Here is a 22711-nt window from a genome sequence, read left to right on the forward strand (position 1 = left end):
GCTCCGTCGTTGAGGCTTTTGCTGCTCGTGGAGGGGAAGGCGCCGATGCCGAAAGGCAAACGGCGCACCCCGCCGCTTAGGCTTTTGCTGCTCTTGGAGGGGGGGGATCGGCGCCCACCCCTCCAGAAGCAGCAAAAGCCTAAGCATCGGAGCCGAAAGGCAAACAGCGCACCCTGCCGCTTAGGCTTTTGCTGCTCCTGGAGGGGGGGGAGGATTTTCTCCTCCCCGCCCCCCCCCCCGGCAGCCAAACGGCGCTGAGGCTTTCGGCATCGGCGCCCACCCCTCCAGAAGCAGCAAAAGCCTAAGCGACTGGGCACACTGTTTGCCTTTCGGCTCCGTCGTTGAGGCTTTTGCTGCTCGTGGAGGGGAAGGCGCCGATGCCGAAAGGCAAACGGCGCGCCCCGCCGCTTAGGCTTTTGCTGCTCCTGGAGGGGGGGGATCAGCGCCCACCCCTCCAGAAGCAGCAAAAGCCTAAGCGGCGGGGCGCGCCGTTTGCCTTTCGGGGGAAGAGGAGAGGGAGCGGATCGGGCGGGCGGGGGCAGCGCCTTCTACTGCCGGCGCCTCCCCGCCCCCCGCCGCGGGCTGGCAGGGAGATGGGGACTGCGCGCCCATGCAAAAGGGCGCACGGGGGGGTATTTTGGGGTCCGAAGGCAAACAAGACAGGAGTTGCCATGGAGAGGACTTTGGAAGTGACGCCGGCTGCTTTAAAATAATAAATTTACTCAGCGGTAAGTTCCACGGTGTCTTTCAGCGCTTCCTTACAAAAATGGGGGTGGGGGAGAAGGAAAGAAACTGGTACAGCAGCCGGTGTCACTTCCAAAGTCCTCTCCAAGCAGAGGATGCTACCTCTCCAAGCAGAGGATGAAACCACAGCCGGCTCCAGCGGAGGCAGAAAGTGACTGCAGCAGTGGCCAGCGGACGCTCATAGACTGCCGGCGGTGGCAAAAGCAAGCGTAACGTAGAGAGAATCCGGCGGCAATACCCCCCATGTTTCCCCGAAAGTAAGACATATGTCTTACTTTCGGGGTATGGCTTATATTAGCCGACCCCCCTGAAATCCCCGATATGTCTTACAATCGGGGGTGTCTTACTATCGGGGAAACACGGTAGTTATGATGGTGGCAATTTCCCAGGGTTATGTGAACAACTTTTGGGATCTTCTGACAAGCTACTACAGGGATTCACTTAACGACTCTGGCAAGAAAGGTGGTAAAGTGAGGCAGAACTCACTTAATAACCGTCTTACTCAGGAGATAGAAACGTTGGCCTCCATTAGGGTCAGAACAGAAGTCGAGGATTATCTTTCTGACCAGTGCACTCTTTTAGAAGCATATCAGCAGATCAGGAGTCCATTTTGAAGCTCCACAGAAAACATCTAGGGGGGAAGGCAGGTAATCCTCGATTTACAGTGGTTCATTTACTGACCGTTCAAAGTCGCAATGGTCCTGAAAAAAGTGACTTATGCATCCTTTTCACAGTTAGGACCTTCGCAGCAGCCCGATGATCGCAGGATCAAAACTTTCCTGCTGTTTCATATTTATGACCATTGCTGTATATCCTGAGGCCACGTGACTGCCTTTTGTTTCTAACCATTCCATGCACAGGTATGAAAATGTGCCGCTAAGACATTATACTTTTCCGCCCACACCAAAAAAAAGGTCTTACCCCACTGACTCACCAGGAAGTTTCAACACAGCCTGCAGTTACTGAGCCAGCACTCCACACCGACCCACCAGTATTTATAGAGGGAAGGCAGCTCAGGTCTCGCTGTGTTCGTCCTAGAATTAGGACAAAAGCACCAGCCTGAAGATGACAAGTGGAACCTCGTCAAAACGTTGCCAGAAATCTCTAAAGCCTACATGGGAAGAAACCCAAATATGCCAAGACCTTTATACCTGTACCCGTGAAAATCTATACATACAAACTGTTTATATGTATGTGTGTGTGTGTGTGTGTGTCACATGTTTTTGCTGAATTTGAAAATCAAGAGAGACTATGGTAGATCTATTTTGGCCTTATTTTGGCCTCATCCGCTAGCCATACCCTCACTGGGACTATATATATGTGTGTGTGTGTGTGTGTGTGTGTGTGTGTTTTTTTATGTCGGATAAAGCTAAAAACATTTGATACATGCATATATATACAGTGGTACCTCAAGATACGAACCCCTCGTCTTACGAACAACTCGTGATACGAACCCAGGGTTCAGAAAAATTTTGCCTCTTCTTACGAACTTTTTTCGAGTTACGAACCGGCGTTCGGAGACTGCTGGGAAGCCGCGCGGCTGTTTTAAAAGGTGACAGCCGGGCGGCGGGGCTTCAAAGAAGCCTCCCGAACGCCGGTTCGTAACTCGAACAAAGTTCGTAAGAAGAGGCAAAATTTTTCTGAACCCCGGGTTCGGTTCGGGAGGTTGCTGGGAAGCCCCCCCCAGGCTGGCTGCGACCTTTTAAAACAGCCGCGCCGCTTCCCAGCTGTCTCCTGAAGCTGAACACGGAAGTTCGGCTTTAGCGTTCGGCTTCAGGAGACAGCTGGGAAGCGGCGCGGCTGTTTTAAAAGGTCGCAGCCGGCCGGGGGGGCTTGCCAGCACCCCCCTGAACCCCGAACCCGGGTTCGGGGGGGTGCTGGCAAGCACCCCAGGCCGGCTGCGACCTTTTAAAACAGCCGCGCCGCTTCCCAGCTCTCTTCTGAAGCCGAACGCGGAAGTTCGGCTTTAGCGTTTGGCTTCAGGAGACAGCTGGAAAGCGGCGCGGCTGTTTTAAAAGGTCGCAGCCGGCCTTGGGGGCTTGCCAGCACCTCCCCGAACCCCGAACCCGGGTTCGGGGGGGTGCTGGCAAGCCCCCCGGCCGGCTGCGACCTTTTAAAACAGCCGCGCCGCTTCCCAGCTCTCTTCTGAAGCCGAACGCTAAAGCCGATGATGGTGAATGTGATTTCACCGAAACGTCTCATATATATATATACAGTGATCCCCCGGTTATTGCGTTCCTGACCATTGCGAACAGGCTAATTTGCGATTTTTGAACCCGGAAGTCAAAACACCATCTGCGCATGGATGCCCTTTTTTTCTATGGGCACGCATGCGTAGATGGTGCCGGGCAGATCAGCTGCTGGGCGGCTTCCCTAGGTCTTCCCCCTCTTGGCGGGCATCAGCGAGGAGTTTCCCCACCGCCCACGCAAACTCCTCGCTGCTGCCGCTTCGCTCGGGCCGCTTCCCAGCTGAGTACTCAGCTGGGAAGCAGCCCGAGCAAACGGCTTGTCCGCAGCCTGCCTGCCCGCGCGCCCGCCGCTCACGCGCCCTTCTCCCGCCCACGCCGTTTGCTCGGGCCGCTTCCCAGCTGAGTACTCAGCTTGGAAGCGGCCCGAGCGAACGGCTTGTCCGCAGCCTGCCCACGCCGTTCGCTCCCCTCTTGCTGGCGGGAGGGCGAGAAGCCCTCCCCAGCACCCGCTCGCTCGCCCGCCCTTCGCCCGGCCACCCGCCCTTCGCTCGCTGCTCACCTGGGTTCGGGGGGTGCTGGCAAGCCGCCCATGCCGGCGGCGACGTTTTAAAACAGCGGAAGTTTGACGTTTGTCTTTGGGACTCATTGGAAAGCCGTGCGGCTGTTTTAAAACATTGCCGCCGGCATGGGCGGCTTCCTAGCAGCCCCCCAAACCCGGGTTCGGGGTCCGGGGGGTGCTGGCAAGCCCCCCATGCCGGCGGCGATGTTTTAAAACAGCCGCGCGGCCCCCAATCTTCGGCTCCTCACTAGCGCTGCGGAAGTAAAAACACCATCTGCGCATGCGCAGATGGTGTTTTTACTTCCGCAGCGCTACTTCGCTAAAACCCGCTCGTTGCGGGGGGTCCTGGAACGGAACCCTCGCAATGATCGGGGGATCACTGTATATATATATATATATATTCATAGATTTTCACGGGTACAGGTATGACGGTCTTGGTATATTCGGGTTTCTTCCCGTGTAGGATTTGGAAATTTCTGGCGACGTTTCGACGAGGTCCCACTCGTCATCTTCAGGCTGGTGTTTCTGTCCTTGTTCTCAGGCGAACACTGCGAGACCTGAGCTGCCTTCCTTCTATAAATATTGGTGGCTGGGTGTGGTTTGATGGCTCAACAATTGCCTGCTGTGTAGAAACTTCCTGGTGTAGCTGAGGTATGCTGATTAGTTAATGGTTGTAGATTAGGCGTGATATCCTGAGTAGTTGGAACTTGCAGGCTACTTGATTGCTTTACAATGTGTGTTCTGAGTCTGGTTTCTATGGTTGGGATACGTTTGAGGGCTGGTTTCCAGATGTCTGGTAAGCGAGAGGTATCATCCCGCTTGTTCATATTTTGGGGATGTTTTTCCATCGAGATAGAAAAAGCCAAGAAAAAGCCAAGACAAGCTATCTCCAAGCAACTGCAGGGACAAAAGAATAATTCCCAAATACTTCCAACTAAAATTCCACCCAAAAACCCCAGCCATTGAGAGGATCCTAAAAAGAACTGAATTAGCCCTAATTAGAAATGAACTCCACAAAAAAAGATTCATACTTGATGAAATCAACAAAAGTCTACTCTCTCTTCACCTTAAACTCAGCAACGAAATGCACCCTGTACTCTGGGATAAATTCAAACAAATATCAATCTGGAGAGCTGAAACAGAAACCCAATACAAGACAGACACACATAACAAAAAACTCCACAAACTAGAAATACAGCAGAAACCCAGCCCTCCACAACAACTTATGACAAAAACAGTACATAACATATCAAACAGGATACTCACCACTACAGAAACCAATGTTCTTTCAAAAGGATTCAATTTTGCAATAGCCCCCAAACGCATTCCAACTGAAAACATCATATATGGAATTGAAACTACCCTAAGCCAACCAGATGAAGCCAACCCAGATGAAGCCAACAAAATCAGACTTGAAGTCACTAATATTCTCTGCTCTAGCAAACCTCCTAGAAGCAACATACAAAAGGAGGAACGAGATGCACTTATCAATTTGAAGAAAGACAACGATATAATCATCCTCCCAGCCGATAAAGGAAACTCCACAGTAGTGATGAACACATCAGACTACAAAGAAAAAATTTCCACCCTACTACAAAACCCTGCCTACAAACTTCTAAACACAGATCCTACCACCTACCTGGAAAAAACCACCAAATCCAAAATAAAAGCCTCTCCCATCAGTGAAGAAATCCAAAAAATAATCATCCCCAGAGAAAAATCTTCCATATGTCCAAAACTCTATGGCCTTCCAAAAATACATAAAGAAGGAATACCTCTCAGGCCAATAGTCAGCTCCATAGGCTCCCCTCTACAAAATCTTGCCAAATTTTTAGCCAAATATCTTCAACCCTATACAGAAACTATCATCTCATATGTACAAAATTCATTCCACTTTATACAAATAATTAAAAAACAAAACCTACAACCTGGTGACCTACTTGTGAGTTTTGATGTCGTATCCCTTTTCACCCAAATACCTATTAAAGAAGCCTTAACAGCTATCCAAAACAAACACAAGCCCCCCAAATATATCTTAGATCTAACCAACCACTGTCTGACTAATACATACTTCATCTATAATGAACAAAGATATAAACAGATAGAGGGAGCTCCCATGGGATCACCCCTCTCACCTGTCATCGCCAACCTCTATATGGAATATTTTGAAAATAATGCATTAGAGCAATCTAAACACAAACCTAAACTTTGGCTGAGATATGTTGATGATACCTTTGTAATTTGGCCACATGGAAGAGAAAAACTAGACAATTTCCTCACACATCTCAATAGCCTACACCCCAAAATAAAATTTACTATGGAAACAGAAGCCAATGATCAACTTCCCTTTCTGGATGTACTAATCTATAAAAAACCCAATGGCACCCTAGGACACACCATCTACCAAAAGAAAACCCATACCAACCATTATTTAAATGCACACTCCCACCACCACCCCGCACAGATCACCTCAGTAGCCAAAACTCTCATCACCAGAACCAAATGCCTAGCTGACCATGAGCACTTAAAAACTGAATTGAACAAACTCAAAGATGTATTGATTTCTAATAGATTCGAAAGGAAAACAATCACAAACCTAATCAAAAAAGAGACACCCCCCAAAAATCAAGATCAAGAACAGGATAATGGTACCACTCTCCTCCCTTACATCAAGGGCACCACAGACAAAATTAGTAAAATTCTGCACAAGCATAAGATCAAAACTTCATTTGTCACTAACCAAAAAATAACAAACACCCTAAGGAACCCAAAAGATAAAATCCGAGTAGAACACCAAGGAATCTATGAAATCCCTTGCAAAACATGTGCAGCCACATACATTGGACAAACCAATCGAAGAGTGAGCGCACGCATTGCAGAACATAAGAATGCAGTTAAAAAAGAAGAAAAGACTTCCTCCCTTGTCCAGCACATTAAAAAAACAGGGCACGAAATTGACTTTGAAAAAACTAAATTACTTTCCAAAACAGAAAATTTATATAGAAGAATTACTATGGAAGCAATAGAGATTGAGAAACACCCCCCTCTGCATAAACAAAAGAGATGATACGTCCCGCCTACCAGAGATTTGGAAACTAGCCTTAAACAAAAAAAATTTCATAATAATCACCATGTCAATCCTTCAAGTAATTGTGATTCCACCAACCAATCAAATCACTAAAACATAGTCACCCAATCTATTTGCTACATTCAAACCAAATCTCCACCCCTAACACTATATATAAGGAAGAAATGGCAGTTGCAAACATTCCATATTTACAACAGCACGAAGGTTAAAACTTCAGCCTGATGATGGTGAATGTGATTTCACCGAAACATCGCATAGACACTCAAAATATTACACGGGGCAAAACCCGAACTCAGAACAATCTACATATGTATGTATGTATGTATGTATGTATGTATGTATGTATGTAGATTTTCACGGGTATATGTATGTAGATTGTTCTGAGTTCGGGTTTTGCCCCGTATAATATTTTGAGTGTCTATGCATAGACACTCAAAATATTACACGGGGCAAAACCCGAACTCAGAACAATCTACATATATATATGTCAAATGTTTTTTTAGCTGGAATTTTAAAATTAAGGGAGACTAGGATGGTCCCATTTCGGCCTTGTTCTGGCGTCATCAGCTAGCCACACCCTTCCTTACCTCAGCTACATCAACGACCCCAGATGTTACCCCACTGACTCACCAGGAAGTTTCTACACAGCAGGCAATTGCTGAGCCATCAGACCACACCCAGCCACCAGTATTTATAGAAGGAAGGCAACTCAGGTCTCGCAGTGTTCGCCTTAGAACAAGGACAGAAACACCAGCCTGAAGATGACGAGTAGGACCTCGTCGAAACGTCACCAGAAATTTCCAAATCCTACACAGGAAGAAACCCGAATATACCAAGACCGTCATACCTGTACCTGTGAAAATCTATGAAAACATACACACACACACATATATATATATATATATATGACGGTCCTGGTATATTCAGGTTTCTTCCCGTGTAGGATTTGGAAATTTCTGGTGACGTTTCGATGAGGTCCCACTCATCATCTTCAGGCTGGTGTTTCTGTCCTTGTACTAAGGCGAACACTGCGAGACCTAAGCCGCCTTCCTTCTATAAATACTGGTGGCTGGGTGTGGTTTGATGGCTCAGCAATTGCCTGCTGTGTAGAAACTTCCTGGTGAGTCAGTGGAGTAACATCTGGGGTCGTTGATGTAGCTGAAGTATGCTGATTAGTTAATGGTTGTTGATTAGGCGTGATATCCTGAGTAGTTGAAGCTTGCAGGCTACTTGATTGTTTTGCAATATGTGTTCTGAGTCTAGTTTCTGTTTTTATGGCTGGGTTACGTTTGAGGGCTGGTTTCCAGATGTCTGGTAGGCGGGAGGTATCATCCCGCTTGTTCATATTTTGGGGATGTTTTTCTATCTCGATGGCTTCCATTATTATTCTTTTGCTGTAGTGTTCTGTAATGGAAGCCATCGAGATAGAAAAACATCCCCTAGCTACATCAACGACCCCAGATGTTACTCCACTGACTCACCAGGAAGTTTCTACACAGCAGGCAATTGCTGAGCCATCAAACCACACCCAGCCACCAGTATTTATAGAAGGAAGGCAGCTTAGGTCTCGCAGTGTTCGCCTTAGAACAAGGACAGAAACACCAGCCTGAAGATGATGAGTGGGACCTCATCGAAACGTCGCCAGAAATTTCCAAATCCTACACGGGAAGAAACCCGAATATACCAACACCGTCATACCTGTACCCATGAAAATCTACGAAAACACACACACACACACACACACACACACACACACACACACACACACATATATATATATATATATATATATATGTAGATTGTTCTGAGTTCGGGTTTTGCCCTGTGTAATATTTTGCATGTTTATGCGACGTTTCGGTGAAATCACATCCACCATCATCAGGCTGAAGTTTCCAAGCTTCGTGCTGTTGTAAAAGCTTGGAAACTTCAGCCTGATGATTGTGGATGTGATTTCACCGAAACGTCGCATAAACATGCAAAATATTACACAGGGCAAAACCCGAACTCAGAACAATCTACATACATATACCCGTGAAAATTTACGAAAACATATATATATATATACACACACACACACACACACACACACACACACACACAAAAGGAGCTGTGACATTCCTTTAATATACCAGGGTGATTATACAAAAAATCACACATATATATATCAGAAGTGCAGATGGCAGTCCCTATTGTGCCCATTCCCACATCAGGAGCCTTGTTTATAATACTGGGGAACAATTTGAAACACAATTTCTGTTGAGTTTGATTTTTGAGCTTTTTTATACTTAAGTAGGAATGCTGATTTCAAAACTGTAGTTAGTTTTCTTCTACCACGTCAAGTTTTTTTCTCTACACCTTATATATATAATATAGTTAGTTAAGCAACATGAGCATCAAATTGCATTTTTTACATAGCCATCTTGCTAACTTCCCAGAAAATCTTGGTGCAGTCAGTGATAAGCACGGTGAGCGATTCCACCAAGGTTTGAAGGTCATGGAGGCACGGCATCAAGGTAGATGGGATATATATATATATATATGGGTATGGCTAGCTGATGAGGCCAAAATAAGGCCGAAATAGATCTATCCTAGTCTCCCTTAATTTTCAAATTCGGCTTAAACATGTGACATATATATATATATATGTGTGTGTGTGTGTGTGTGTGTAGATTGTATTCTACGAAAACACACACACACACACACACACACACATATATATATATATATTTCCGTAGATTTTCACGGGTACAGGTATGACGGTCTTGGTATATTCGGCTTTCATCCCATGTAGGATTTGGAAATTTCTGGCAACGTGTTACCCCATTGACTCACCAGGAAGTTTCTACACAGCAGGCAATTGCTGAGCCATCACACCACACCCAGCCACCAGTATTTATAGAAGGAAGGCAGCTCAGGTCTCGCAGTGTTCGCCTTAGAACAAGGACAGAAACACCAGCCTGAAGATTCGGGTTTCTTCCCATGTTCGCCTGAGAACAAGGACAGAAACACCAGCCTGAAGATGACGAGTGAGACCTCGTCGAAACGTCACCAGAAATTTCCAAATCCTACACGGGAAGTTGGAGCGTGAGAATGTCCACAGATTAAACACTCCAGAAAAAGCTATAAGCGAAAATTTTTACCTTAATATGCATAATTACCGTTCAATAAAAAACAACTATTTGTATGAACACAATTTAACTTGCAGTAACTATTATAGATATATAATAATAGTTATATATATTGTGGTCATGTGGCCAGCGTAACTAAACACCAAAGCCCCACAGAATGCTGTTACCTTCCTACAAAAGGTAGTCCCTATTTTTCTACTTGCATTTTTACATGCTTTTGAACTGCTAGGTTGGCAGAAGCTAGGACAAGTAATGGGAGCTCATCCAATTCCACAGCACTAGGGATTCAAACCACTGAACTGCCAACCTTTCGATTAACAAACTCAGCACTTTAGCCACTGAGCCACCATGTCCCTTCATACATATATGCCTCACTTTAACTGAAATTTGAGTTGCATTAAACATGACCAACAATCAGTGTACAACTCACACTAAATCAAAAGCGTCATTATTAGAATTCACACTACCAACCACCTGTGATTAGTCTTCTCCCATCCCAGTTCATAGGTTGTCCTGAAGGTATTTACAAAGAATAATCAGACTACAGCAACTATTTTTGATTCTTAAAAACAAAAGAGTACCTTCAACAGATGTCCCATTATTTATGTGAATTTGGGGATTTTCTCTTTAAGAAGACAATCCAATTAGAAGAATAGTTAATATTGAACACAATGTTAAACATGACAATTTGCTCTCTTTGAATTTTCTGGAAGTATTTGATAGAATAGCATGGAAATTTTAGAGTAGAATGGAAAGGGTTAGTACTGGAGATTTGGAATTGTCATGGAGCTCTTATATCAATCGTGAGTTCGATCCTAGGTAGAGGCAGATGTAGGATCTCCTGCTTGGGCAGGGGGTTGGACAAGATGACCTGAAAGATCCCTTCCAATCCTTTTCAATCTGATAAATAATTAACCAAATAGTCTTATTAATTTGAGCACCTAAATGCTTTGGATTTGAGGGCAAAATGTGCATGTAGTACAAATGAAGAACAAGTGCCAGATTCTTAAATTAATTATGTAATCATGAAAAAATCATGTTTGATTTAAGGAATTTCAAATAGTACTTTTGTTTAGATACTCTGAATTACCTTTCTACCTTTCACTATACTGGGTTGTATACTTTTTTTCAAATAAATGAAAGGATATCTGTTATCTCCTATTCTGTTTAATCTCAGTGGTATTACATACAACACACTGGAAGATGATTGTTCAGAATATTAAATAAAATGCAGTACTGTAAACCTTAAATGCAGTAAACATTTTATTCACCTCCATGTAAATCATGGTCAGAGAATTGATATGGCATGGGCCATATATTGGATTTATAAATGATTTTTAAAATATTGAAAAATTACCAAACATCTGGGCTGACCATAACCCTTATTTAAAATAGCATGATTTAAACAGAAAAAGAAAACAGAAATGGTCCATAAATCAAATGATCATAAAAGACAAAGATATATTGAAACAATGACAAGGGATTTAAATTTATTTTACCAAATAACGATGGAAATACAACTTTGCAAAACCTTTGGGATACGATGAAAGCTTATCTCAGAGGCATAACCACTGTTCCCTCTAAAGTGCACGAGTGCGTGGTAGGAAATCAAACATTAGCGCAGCACTTTCAAGTGCTGCGCAGTCTTAATGACTCACTTCATTTTCCCTGCGGCTGAGCTTTGCACAGTAGTTTGTTGCTGCTTCGCTCGCAGGCAGGAGGGAAGGAGGAGGAGGGCGAGGAGTCTCACAAAGCCTGCGGAGCTCTGCTGCCCAGTGCTGCCGGGAGACTCTTCCATCAGCCAGTCTGTTGCTGCTGCAGCTCTCAAGAGCAGGCAAGGACGGGAAAGTGAGGGGGCTTCTGAGTTCCGTCAAAATAAAACTTGTAAGGTTTCAAACGTTCTATTCATAGCGAACACTAGATATTCAGGGCCAGCTTCTCCTACCTTATTTATCACTGAAGGCAGGAACAGGAGTGTTCAGTATATCTTTTACTGTAAGTAATCCATAGTGAATGCTACCTACTATCAACATTTTATGAAAATTTAGTAAGATTGTATTTTAATCTATATTATAAGATATGTCTATATTTGTTGAAATTATCTATCATGACTTTTATAAAAGATTTTTTTCAGTTTAACCTGCTTTCCCAATTTGTTTTTGCCTCCTAAACATCTTAAAAGTTTAACCAAACAAAATCAAGTGCATTCTTTTTTTATGTGTCTGCTTGCAGAAAGTATAACTGTATCCTTCAAAAACTGGGGTCATTATTAATGCCTCTTAATACCACAGAATATATCTGTACAGAAGGGAAGAAAATCATACACAGGTTGTACTTACAAAGTTCAACAAGTCAACTAAATCCAATACAATACTAAAGATCTATTAATTTATTACAATATTAGTAACATTAGCAATATTTACATTTCAACTAATCCAGACAAATGCACTTTTATATCATCTGCCAGCAAACTAAAGATCAGCAAAGCATTCTCAGAAACCATTAATTATATCTTCCTTTAGCAAAGCTTTTTAAAACAAAGCATTATTATTTATTAGATTTGTTAAGGCTGTCCAATTCCTAAAAGAATCTGGGCAGCTTACAATATGTGTAATGCAGTCTTTGAAAACATAATTCCTATAAAACAGCATTTACAAGATTTTTTAAAAAAGATTTAACAGGGACTCAGGCCTTACCCCAGGCCTGGATATACTAATCAAGATGGCAACATGAACTGTTGTATTCTTCTATCATGAATTAAACCCCTTCTTTGCTTTACATGGACTCGGTGCATCGCGGGGTTTTGTACTGCAAGCTACTTATGTTGATCACCGTCTGCCAGCAGTTTGGCAGATCGAATCTCTCTTCCTGAATTGCACATAAACAGTGGTGGGTGACGGGGAGAGAGAGAGAGGCACAAAACTCAGCCCAACTCCTCTCCCCTGCACTCTCTCTCCACCACCGAAGCAATGAACTATCTCTGCTGCTGCCACCACCACAAACGCATGAATGCTCAGTGCAGAGTGAACACACTGACAAGGCTTGCACCAAAAAAAAGCCGCCTCCGCTGAAGCCGAGGATGGCAACCTTCTCCCTTCCCCACTAGGGGCTAGGCAGGTGGACGAAAGGTGCCTCGAGGACAATCCTGGTGTCTGCAGGGTAGCCTGCTCGTTTGCTCACCCACCCGCCTGCCTTTTGCCCTCAATGAGAGCGGAAGATGTAGCGGGACGAAGCTGCATTTGCTCATCAGGCAAGGTGGGGGAGGGCAAGGGAGGACAATTAAAGAGCCAATTATAGACCAATAAGTCTATTAAATACAATTAGTAAACTTTACGCCAAACACCTACAAGGCAAGCTAAAAGAGTGGCTGGATTCTGAGAATCTGATCACTGAAGAGCAAGCCGGCTTTATAGAGGGAAGGGACACTATTGATCAGTGCTTAGTTCTCCGCCACCTTATTGAAAAATACATCTCAAATAGTCCTGTATCACTATATGCTGTATTTATAGATCTCAAGGCAGCCTTTGATTCAGTAACTAGGACTAAATTATGGGAGAAGCTGGAAGCTGCCTCCATTGATCAAAGTCTTCTTCATTTACTACGTGCCCTACATACCAAGATGTCCCTCAAGGTGAGGTGTAATACGCAAGGGTCCCTCTCAAAGCCAGTTAAAACTGAAAGAGGGGTTAAACAGGGGTGCATCCTGCCCCCCCTACTTTTCAACTTTTACATAAATGATATGGCAAAATGGTTGAACAAATCAGATCACCACCACCCCAAAATAGGTGACCAAAACATCGCCCTTTTGCTCTATACAGATGACACCATGATCCTCTCCAGGATGCCAGTAGGCCTTAAAAGAGCCTTGTGAGCCCTTCTTCAGTACTGTAATAACAATAACCTGAGTATAAATTATGAAAAAACAAAGATCATGGCCTTTGCAAAAAGGCCAAAAACTTACTCATGGTATCTTGATGGGCACAAAATAGAGCAGGTAACCACCTTTAAATACCTGGGGGTGGTTTTTCAGGCCAATGGCTCAAGGAAAGCACATGGAGAATATGCGGTTGCCTTGGGCCAAAGATCAGCGAGCTCCATTCTCAATTTTTTTCGCACAAAGGGAGGTTATTATGTTCCTGCTACTATCAAGCTTTTTAAGGCCAAGTCGCTAGCTCAGCTTCTTTACGGATCCTTGCTTGGACCACTACCGTGTTTCCCCGATAGTAAGGCAGTGTCTTACTATCTTTTTACCCCCAAAAGCCCCACTGTGTCTTACTTTGGGGATATGTCTTACATTGTCCCAGGCACCGGGGCCGGCTCGTCTTCGGGCGCGGGGAGCTGCCGGAAAGGAGGCGGGCGAAGGAGGGCGCCTGACCGCGCCACTCACCTTTCGGCTGTGCTGATTCTGGCTGCTCATCTTGCAGGGAGCCCCCAATTCTTCTTCCCCGCGTGATGTGATGTGGGCCACCCCCTTCACCTGGTGCACGGGGCAGGGAGAGACCTCGACATTCGGTGGGTTGCGGGGAGCATTCCCTCGCCGCTCCCGGCAATGTTTCTCGGCAGCGGAGGCCAACTCCGCGGCGACACGGACGCTCGGCTGGCTGGCTAAAGGCAGGCCGTGGGGTGGATGGGCAGTCAAAAAGGGCGAGCGGCCGCCGCTGTGCCCTCCTTCGCCCGCCTCCTTTCCGGCAGCTCCCTGCGCGCACCTCGCCTTCGCTCGCCGCGGCGCCACCCGCCTCTTCCCCTGCCAAGGCTCAGCTGCAAGCGGCCAGCGAGGCCGATCGGCTCCGAGGCGAGCGGAAAGGAGGCGGGCGAAGGAGGGCGCAGCTCCGGCCGCTCGCCTCGGAGCCGATCGGCCTCGCTGGCCGCTTGCAGCTGAGCCTCGGCAGGGGAAGAGGCGGTGGCGCCGCGGCGAGCGAAGGCGAGGGGCGCGCAGGGAGCTGCTGGAAAGGAGGCTGGTGAAGGAGGGCGCAGCTCCGGCCGCTCGCCTCGGAGCCGATCGGCCTCGCTGGCCGCTTGCAGCTGAGCCTCGGCAGGGGAAGAGGCGGTGGCGCCGCGGCGAGCGAAGGCGAGGGGCGCGCAGGGAGCTGCTGGAAAGGAGGCTGGTGAAGGAGGGCGCAGCTCCGGCCGCTCGCCTCGGAGCCGATCGGCCTCGCTGGCCGCTTGCAGCTGAGCCTCGGCAGGGGAAGAGGCGGTGGCGCCGCGGCGAGCGAAGGCGAGGGACGCGCGGGGAGCTGCCGGAAAGGAGGCTGGAAATAAATTTAAATAAGGCTCAGGGAGAAATAACTTATGCTACATGTGAAATGTAAGGTGTAAACTTTTCTGAAATTTATTTTTAAAAATACCCCCGTGTTTCCCCGAAAGTAAGACATATGTCTTACTTTCGGGGTATGGCTTATATTAGCCGACCCCCCTGAAACCCCCCATATGTCTTACAATCGGGGGGGTCTTACTATCGGGGAAACACGGTAGCTTCAGCTTTACACTTTACACCACTAGAATTAGTTCAATCCAAATTTATTAGAGCAATTCTCTAAATGCCATGTTGCATCTCAAATGCACTTCTGCGCCTGGAGACTGGACTGATAAAAGTTGAAGCAAGAATCTGTATAGCGTCTCTAAATAAGTGGTTAAAGCTTAATTTTTTCCCACAAGGTTTTGCTCCGTTAATCCTTCACGATGAATTTTCCTCCTCATGGATTAAGGCCATCGAGTACAATCTTCACAAATTAGGCTTCTCCCCAGTTTTAATACTCAAGATGAACTATGATGTAGCAGGACAGACCTTGCAACAAAGGGTGGAGGACATCAAGAGGCAGGAGGACTTAGGTAGAGCTCCGCTGTTTCTGGTCCCAGATGCCACTAGATATGTTGTGGCTCCTGCAAGATACCTAGGACAGCTAGAGTCAGCAAGCCATCGAAAGGCATTTGCTCTTGTACTGTGCCGTGCGCTTCCATCCGCCGTTTTGTACGGCAAGTACAAGGGAACTCCAGCCATTGAAAGATTTTTCTCTTGTGGCTCAGGAGAGGTGGAGACTGAGGGACACATGCTCCTGAGATGCTCCTTCTACACTGACATTAGGAGAAAGCATATTTTACCACTTATTGCGGGATATCCTGACTGCTCAGATGTTGCCTATCTCCGGTGGCTGCTTGGGGATGAGCAGGCCAGGATTACGGCAAAGGTGGCCAGATTCTGCGTGGCAACAGCGGGGATTCGTCGCAAATGTGTGCCTGCATAGTGAAATATGTAAATCTCTTGTATAGTTACGATGGGTCAATCTTGGTTGCTCAGGCAAAAGTCCTGTTTCCTGTTCTTTTTCCTTTTAATTATTATTAATATTATATTGATGGTCTTTGACCGTAAATAAAATGTATTATTATTAAACTTTGAAGAAAGGAGAAGAGGAGAAAAATCGCGTACTGTTTCACGTTTACAGTGTTCCCTGTACGCTAATTCGTAGATTTTTGTTTATCGTGGGTGGTCCTGGAATGTAACACCCGCAATAAAGGAGGCAACACTGTATTACAAAGTGAAAATATTGAATACTGTACAATGATCTTTTTTTTCTTTACTAATCTTAGACATGACACCCTTTAGAATCCATTATAGATGTTTATGTTTATTAATTTGTTTACTTTTTCATTTGTACCTGTATTGTATTTTGTGTTTATTGTTCTTTAATGTATATATTCAATAAAGATTTCTTTTTAAAAAAAAGCGTAGCAAGCCTGACAGATGAAAATCCAAACAGCAATATAATTCTATTTTGTCTTATTTCGCACTTTGGCTAGATTTATGCATTAGGAAAACTGGACATTTGTTTTGACAGATTTAAGGTTAGTTATTGTTCAAGAGGTACAAAGACACATTCAGGGAGTTAGTAATTTCATATGTGATTACTAAGTAGAAATGTCATCAATTGAAGAACTCAATAATGATCCTTTGCAATGCAAAATCAAAATATAAATTAAGATGGCACTTTATTACTGTTTTATAGAATAGTCTCTCTCTCAAATTGACCATTCTTAAAATCTTAATTTCTGTTTTAAACACACCAAATTATTTAGTATATTATTTGATTTGCACATACCAAAGAGTTATTTCTTCATTAATATACTATTATAACAAATTCTAGGATCATTCAGAGTATACATAAAAATATAAACTCTTGGAGAAGTAATGGTGAAGATAATCCACAGGTCCACGGAGAGGGGCGGCATATAAATCCAATTAATAAATAATAAATAAATAATAATATCTGCTGTGAAACCAGGTGCCAGCAAAAAGATTAGTGCAGAGGTGTTCAAACTTGGCAACTTTTAAGATTTGTGGACTCCAACTTTCAGAATTCTCTGGAAGCCAACGAAAAGTTACTTTGCTCAAGATGTAGTTTGGAGCCTTCAATACGTTCTTTCTTAATTATTTCTGGAAATAGCTTTTTTAATTGCTTTTTAGGATATTAAGAACCTTCAGAAAGGTGCATTTCTGAAAATTTAGAAAAGCATTTAAATTTTATTTTGAAATTAACAGCAAAAAGAGTAATTAGATAATTGATTTTGAAAGTTATAAACACTTAAAAGGCTAGATGGATCAGAAATAAAAATCTAAAAGTAATTATAAGAATCATTCCCATGGATTGTTTAAAATCCTGTTAAAATATATGAAGATTTTATAGGCAAGGCTAAGAAATATTCATGTAGGAAAATGTAGGGGGAAAAATAAGGACACTTGAAAGGATGGAGACTAAAAGCAAGCAGAAAGAACTAAATTACAGGACAAGGGACCCTTAATGCAGAATGGAGAAAAGTATGTTAACTTTGGAAGAATTCAGAGATATCTCGCAGCAGTGCACTCAGAAATTTATCTCAAGATCTACTATAAACATACATTTGAAAGAGGAGATAGAAGAGGATACAATTGAGAATCAGGGAATTGTGGATATGGATTTTAAAAAACAAGATACAAGAAAGATAATACAAATAAAACCAGCTGATTTCTCAATAACTAAATAGGACATATACATAATAAATTAGAGAAGTGACTTGGATAAATTACTTATTTACTTTGGATTTTTAAAAGATACATTCCCATGAATTACTATCAAATATGCAGAAAACTATGTACTGTATTTGGCTGCTTCTCATGTACTTCAATATCACTTTTAGCTTCCCAGTTCTGTGCTTGCTATTCTCTTCCAGGGAAGCATGGTTTCAATCTCAAATATGTCTTTCTCAGCTGTTCATTTGGTTGCATTGCATCGATTTCAATAATGTCCAATCAGCTGGACTAGTAATAAGTACATCGCCATACCCATGTAGATATTCAAGTAATAATTAGGAACGTTTTTTTTTAAAAGGCCATTCTTTGCAGCTGAAGCTTGGTTATGACAGTAAGATTTGATGCTAATACAGTAGTTTGGCTGAAGTCTTGCAAAGGGTGGAGTAGAAGAGCAGAAGAGGCGGTGGCGACGCGCAAGAACTCTACCGGGCTTAAGAACTGCCGCCATGGCCGCATTTGCAGCAATCTTGTCCTGGCTGCACTGGTGCGGCTTGTGGATGCTGCTTGTGGCCGCTTACGCTGCTTCCTCTTGGGCCTTCGCTGCGGACGACAACATCGGCAGGGAGACAAGATCTATACAAGGCCGCGAAACAGATGCAAAAGGGAATCAGCCCGATGAGATGCATCAACCTCACGATTCTTCATATGGCACTTTCGCTAACGAGTTTTACGATACGCGCTTCCTCTCCGACGAGGGTGAGAATTTATCCAAATAGAGAATACCTCTAGAAGCACTTCAGAGGGAAGGTAGAAGAGAAAAAATGAGATTATCTAATTTTACTGGACGCAACATGCTGCGTCTCTCTTGCTGTTGAAAAGGGGAATTGTGGCAATATTAGCCAGTGGTTGTAGTGGGGGAAGGGCACTCCGTATATGATCAAAATTCTGTCTTGCCTTTTGGAAACCTTTGAGTCTTTGGGGGGAGGGCTGAAATAAAATGGGATAATATGTTCTATTCATCATGTAAGGTATAATATATGGTTGCGAAATTTCTTCCATTTGAGATAAATTGGTTTCCCGGAGTGAAGCAAAGAAAATAATTTTCTGACAATATACCATTTCCTCTACCTAATTCCTTTCCCCAGACTCTCAATTTCTAGTGGCTGCCATGGAAACAGAGGCTGTTGGAATGCAGACATATTGTTATACTAAGAATATTATCTGAATCTGAACATCCAGAGTGGGTTAATAGAACCATTTGTCCGTTTAAATTTTTTTAAATATGATATATATGCAGACTATAAATTATAAGCATTATGTGAAATTGATCATATAGAGTACATGCTTTCTGTGCTTGTTTCAGTATGGTTCTGAAGAATTTAAGTTTCCCTGCTCTAAGTAAAAGGAAATTATTGATAGTTGTAGTGTGCCTAGGGTGGAAGGGGAGATTGTGCAATTCTTTTTGACCAATTAGATCTGGAATTCTTCTGTATTCATAAATATAAGTCCAAAAGGGAAGTGATAAAATTGGGCCACTTTACCAGATAGGAAAATCATGTCAGACTAATCTCATTGATTTCTTTGACTATGTCACAAAGGTGTTGGATGAAGATGGTGCCATGGATATTGCCTATCTGGACTTCAGCAAAGCGTTTGATAGGGTTCCACATAAAGAGCTGATAGATATCAGAGGGTTGTTGTTAATGGCGAGTATTCTTAGTAGAGCCTGGTTACAAGCAGTGTGCCACAAGGGTCTGTTCTGGGTCCTATTCTTTTTAATATCTTTGTGAGTGACATAGGGGAAGGTTTGGTAGGGAAGGTTTGCCTATTTGCCGATGACTCTAAAGTGTGCAATAGGGTTGATATTCCTGGAGGCATCTGTAATATGGAAAATGATTTAGTTTTACTAGATAAGTAGTCAAAGCAATGAAAACTGCAGTTTAGTGTTTCCACTAAACCTTGGGAAAAGGATGTCTCAATTTGAATATTATTGTATTGGCAGTTCTGTGTTAGCAAAAACTTCAGAAGGATTTAGGGGTGGTGATTTCTGACAGTCTCAAAATGGGCGAACAGTGGGGTCAGGCAGTAGTGAAAGCAAGTAGAATGCTTGGCTGTATAGCTAGAGGTATAACAATCAGGAAGAGGGAGATTGTGATCCCGCTGTATAGAGCGCTGGTGAAACAACATTTGGAATGCTGTGTTCAGTTCTGGAGATCTCACCTACAAAAAGATATTGATAAAATAGAATGGGTCCAAAGACGGGCTACAAAAATGGTAGAAGGTCTTAAGCATAAAACATATCAGGAAAGTCTTAATGAACTCAATCTGTATAGTCTTGGGAACAGAAGGGAAAGGGGGGACATGATCGAAACATTTAAATATGTTAAAGGGCTAAATAAGGTTCAGGAGAGAAGTGTTTTTAATAGGAAAGTAAACACAAGAACAAAGGGGCACAATCTGAGGTTAGTTGGGAGAAAGATCAGAAGCAACGTGAGAAAATATTATTTTACTGAAAGAGTAGTAGATCCTTGGAACAAACTTCCAGCAGACGTGGTTGGTAAATCCACAGTAACTGAATTTAAACATGCCTGGGATAAATATATTGCTTAACCTTCAGTAAAAGCCTCTCTTTTAGAAACCAAGACTGCCAGGAAAGCATTTGATACGTTGTAGATAAAAGTTTCATTTTCAGCTATTCTCAGTTCTCAATGAAGAAAGTAAATGATCAAACCCAGCCTTGGAAAGCGCTGAAAATATATCCTACTGATACCCAATCTGTTTTTCCTTTGCACATGTCTTGCTTTTATTCAGGATGCAATACTCTTTTCTATTAATAGAAACATAGAAACATAGAAGTCTGACGGCAGAAAAAGACCCCATGGTCCATCTAGTCTGCCCTTATACTATTTTCTGTATTTTATCTTAGGATGGATATATGTTTATCCCAGGCATGTTTAAAATCAGTTACTGTGGATTTATCTACCACGTCTGCTGGAAGTTTGTTCCAAGGATCTACTACTCTTTCAATAAAATAATATTTTCTCATGTTGCTTTTGATCTTTCCCCCAACTAACTTCAGATTGTGTCCCCTTGTTCTTGTGTTCACTTTCCTATTAAAAACACTTCCCTCCTGGACCTTATTTAACCCTTTAATATATTTAAATGTTTCGATCATGTCCCCCCTTTTCCTTCTGTCCTCCAGACTATACAGATTGAGTTCATTAAGTCTTTCCTGATACGTTTTATGCTTAAGACCTTCCACCATTCTTGTAGCCCGTCTTTGGACCCGTTCAATTTTGTCAATATCTTTTTGTAGGTGAGGTCTCCAGAACTGAACACAGTTCAGATACAATACAATAGATATTTTCAATAACTTAGATATCTGTTATGAAATCAGTTCTGTAGGGTCATCCCCTGAGTGAGCTAAGTTCCTGAGCTCTTCCTGAGTGATTCTTTTTTAAAAAGTTTTCATTAGATACAAAATTATTTTCGTTAAAAATTGCATAACATACAAGGTGATTTCATTCTAATCAACAGAAAAAAGCTGGTTGAAGATATAGTAGTAGTTGGAACCATTGGCAGAAACAATCAAGTAATCATGAGTTTCAAGATACAACAGAAATTGAAATTCTAGCATAGTTGTATGTGCATTTTAGGAGAGCCAGTTTTAACAACTCTTGTTGGATTCCATAGACAAAAATTCCAGGACAGAGAATTTAAATGTCTCAAAAAAAAGAAACCCCCCACTTTTGTATCATATCAGCTTTTTTCCAGTCCTCTGGTATTTCTCCTGTGCTATGTAGCCTTGTAATATTATAGTCAGTGTCTCCATTATTACACCTGCCAGCTACCTCAAAACCCTGGAATGTAAGCTATCTAGCCCACGTGGTTTGTATTCATCCAGGGTGGAGAGATATTTTCTTACTAAATCCTTGTCCATTTTGGTTTTTATATATGTTCTATACCCCCAAAACACCTGCTTCTCTTCATGTTGACAAAAAACTTTTATAAGATATGGCTATTCAGCAGGTGCAAATCATCTGGGAATAGGATAATTTATCTCACATTATTTAATTGTATCAGGAATGTGGCTATAGTCAACTTTATCAAATGCCTTATTGAAATCTAAAGGGGATTCCAGGGATGGGGCTTTGACGTCACGGAGACTCCTTCCTGGCCAGGGCCGAAACGGGGCAGTTGAGGAGGAAATAAAGCCACAGGCCAGGAAGGAGTCTCCGTGATGTCAAAGCCCCACCCCCGGAATTCCATCGAGGGAGGCAGGCAAATAGGATTCCTCGCCCCCTTTTGCTTGCAGCACCATTCCCAAGGCAGGAAAATTTTGGGCTCGGAGGTGGCGTGGCTCTCCACCCCTGTTGTGCCTATTGCCCAGGGCAGCCTTAGCTCACCCCGGTGCTCTTTGGAAAGGGGAGGGGGGGGTAGCAGGAAGAGGTGAATCCCCCCCCACACTCCCAGCCTCCGCACTGCTGCCCGGCTATCATCTTCTGAGAAGAAGAGGAGGAGCCAGGCACCGGTGGCAGCGGAGGAAGGCGAACGGAAATCCAGTCCATTGGAGCACAAAGAGGGAGGGGAGGCGTGGATTCTTTGTGCTCCAATGGTCCGGATTTCCTCTGCCATTTTAAAGCCCTTCTCCTCCTTCTCCTCCCGTCTCCCGCCTCCCTCACAGCCTCCCCGCTGTTCGCACACCTCCGCTGCGACCAGCGACCGGCTCCTCCTCCTCTTCTCAGAAGATGACAGCTGGGTGGCGGCGCAGAGGCTAGAAGAGTGGGGCGGGAGATTCCTCTCTGCCTGCCACTGCCCCCTCCCCTTTGATGTCACGGAGATTCCTTCCAGGGGGTTGGGTTGGGAGCTGCATCTTCCAAGAACCGACCAAAGCATCAGATGCCTTTTCCCCTGTGCTGACCTTGCTTTGAGGAAGAAGGTGCTCCTCCCATGCCCAGAGAAAGCAAAGGGATAAAACATTCTGGGGATCCCAGCACTTCA

At 43.9% G+C, this 22711-nt stretch overlaps 1 protein-coding gene across 1 annotated transcript in view; it reads left to right on the forward strand.

Moving 5' to 3' along the window:
• The first annotated feature begins 18195 nt into the window (after nucleotides 1-18195).
• Nucleotides 18196-22711, forward strand: part of FRRS1L (ferric chelate reductase 1 like) — a 75661-nt gene continuing 71145 nt past the window's right edge. Inside the window, exon 1 of the mRNA XM_070766881.1 lies at nucleotides 18196-18466. Within this exon, the coding sequence (XP_070622982.1) occupies nucleotides 18217-18466 (250 nt within the window). The 5' untranslated portion in view covers nucleotides 18196-18216. The remainder of the gene's footprint in view (nucleotides 18467-22711) is intronic.

The sequence above is a fragment of the Erythrolamprus reginae genome, chromosome Z (assembly GCF_031021105.1).
Source record: "Erythrolamprus reginae isolate rEryReg1 chromosome Z, rEryReg1.hap1, whole genome shotgun sequence".
Lineage (NCBI taxonomy): Eukaryota > Metazoa > Chordata > Lepidosauria > Squamata > Dipsadidae > Erythrolamprus > Erythrolamprus reginae.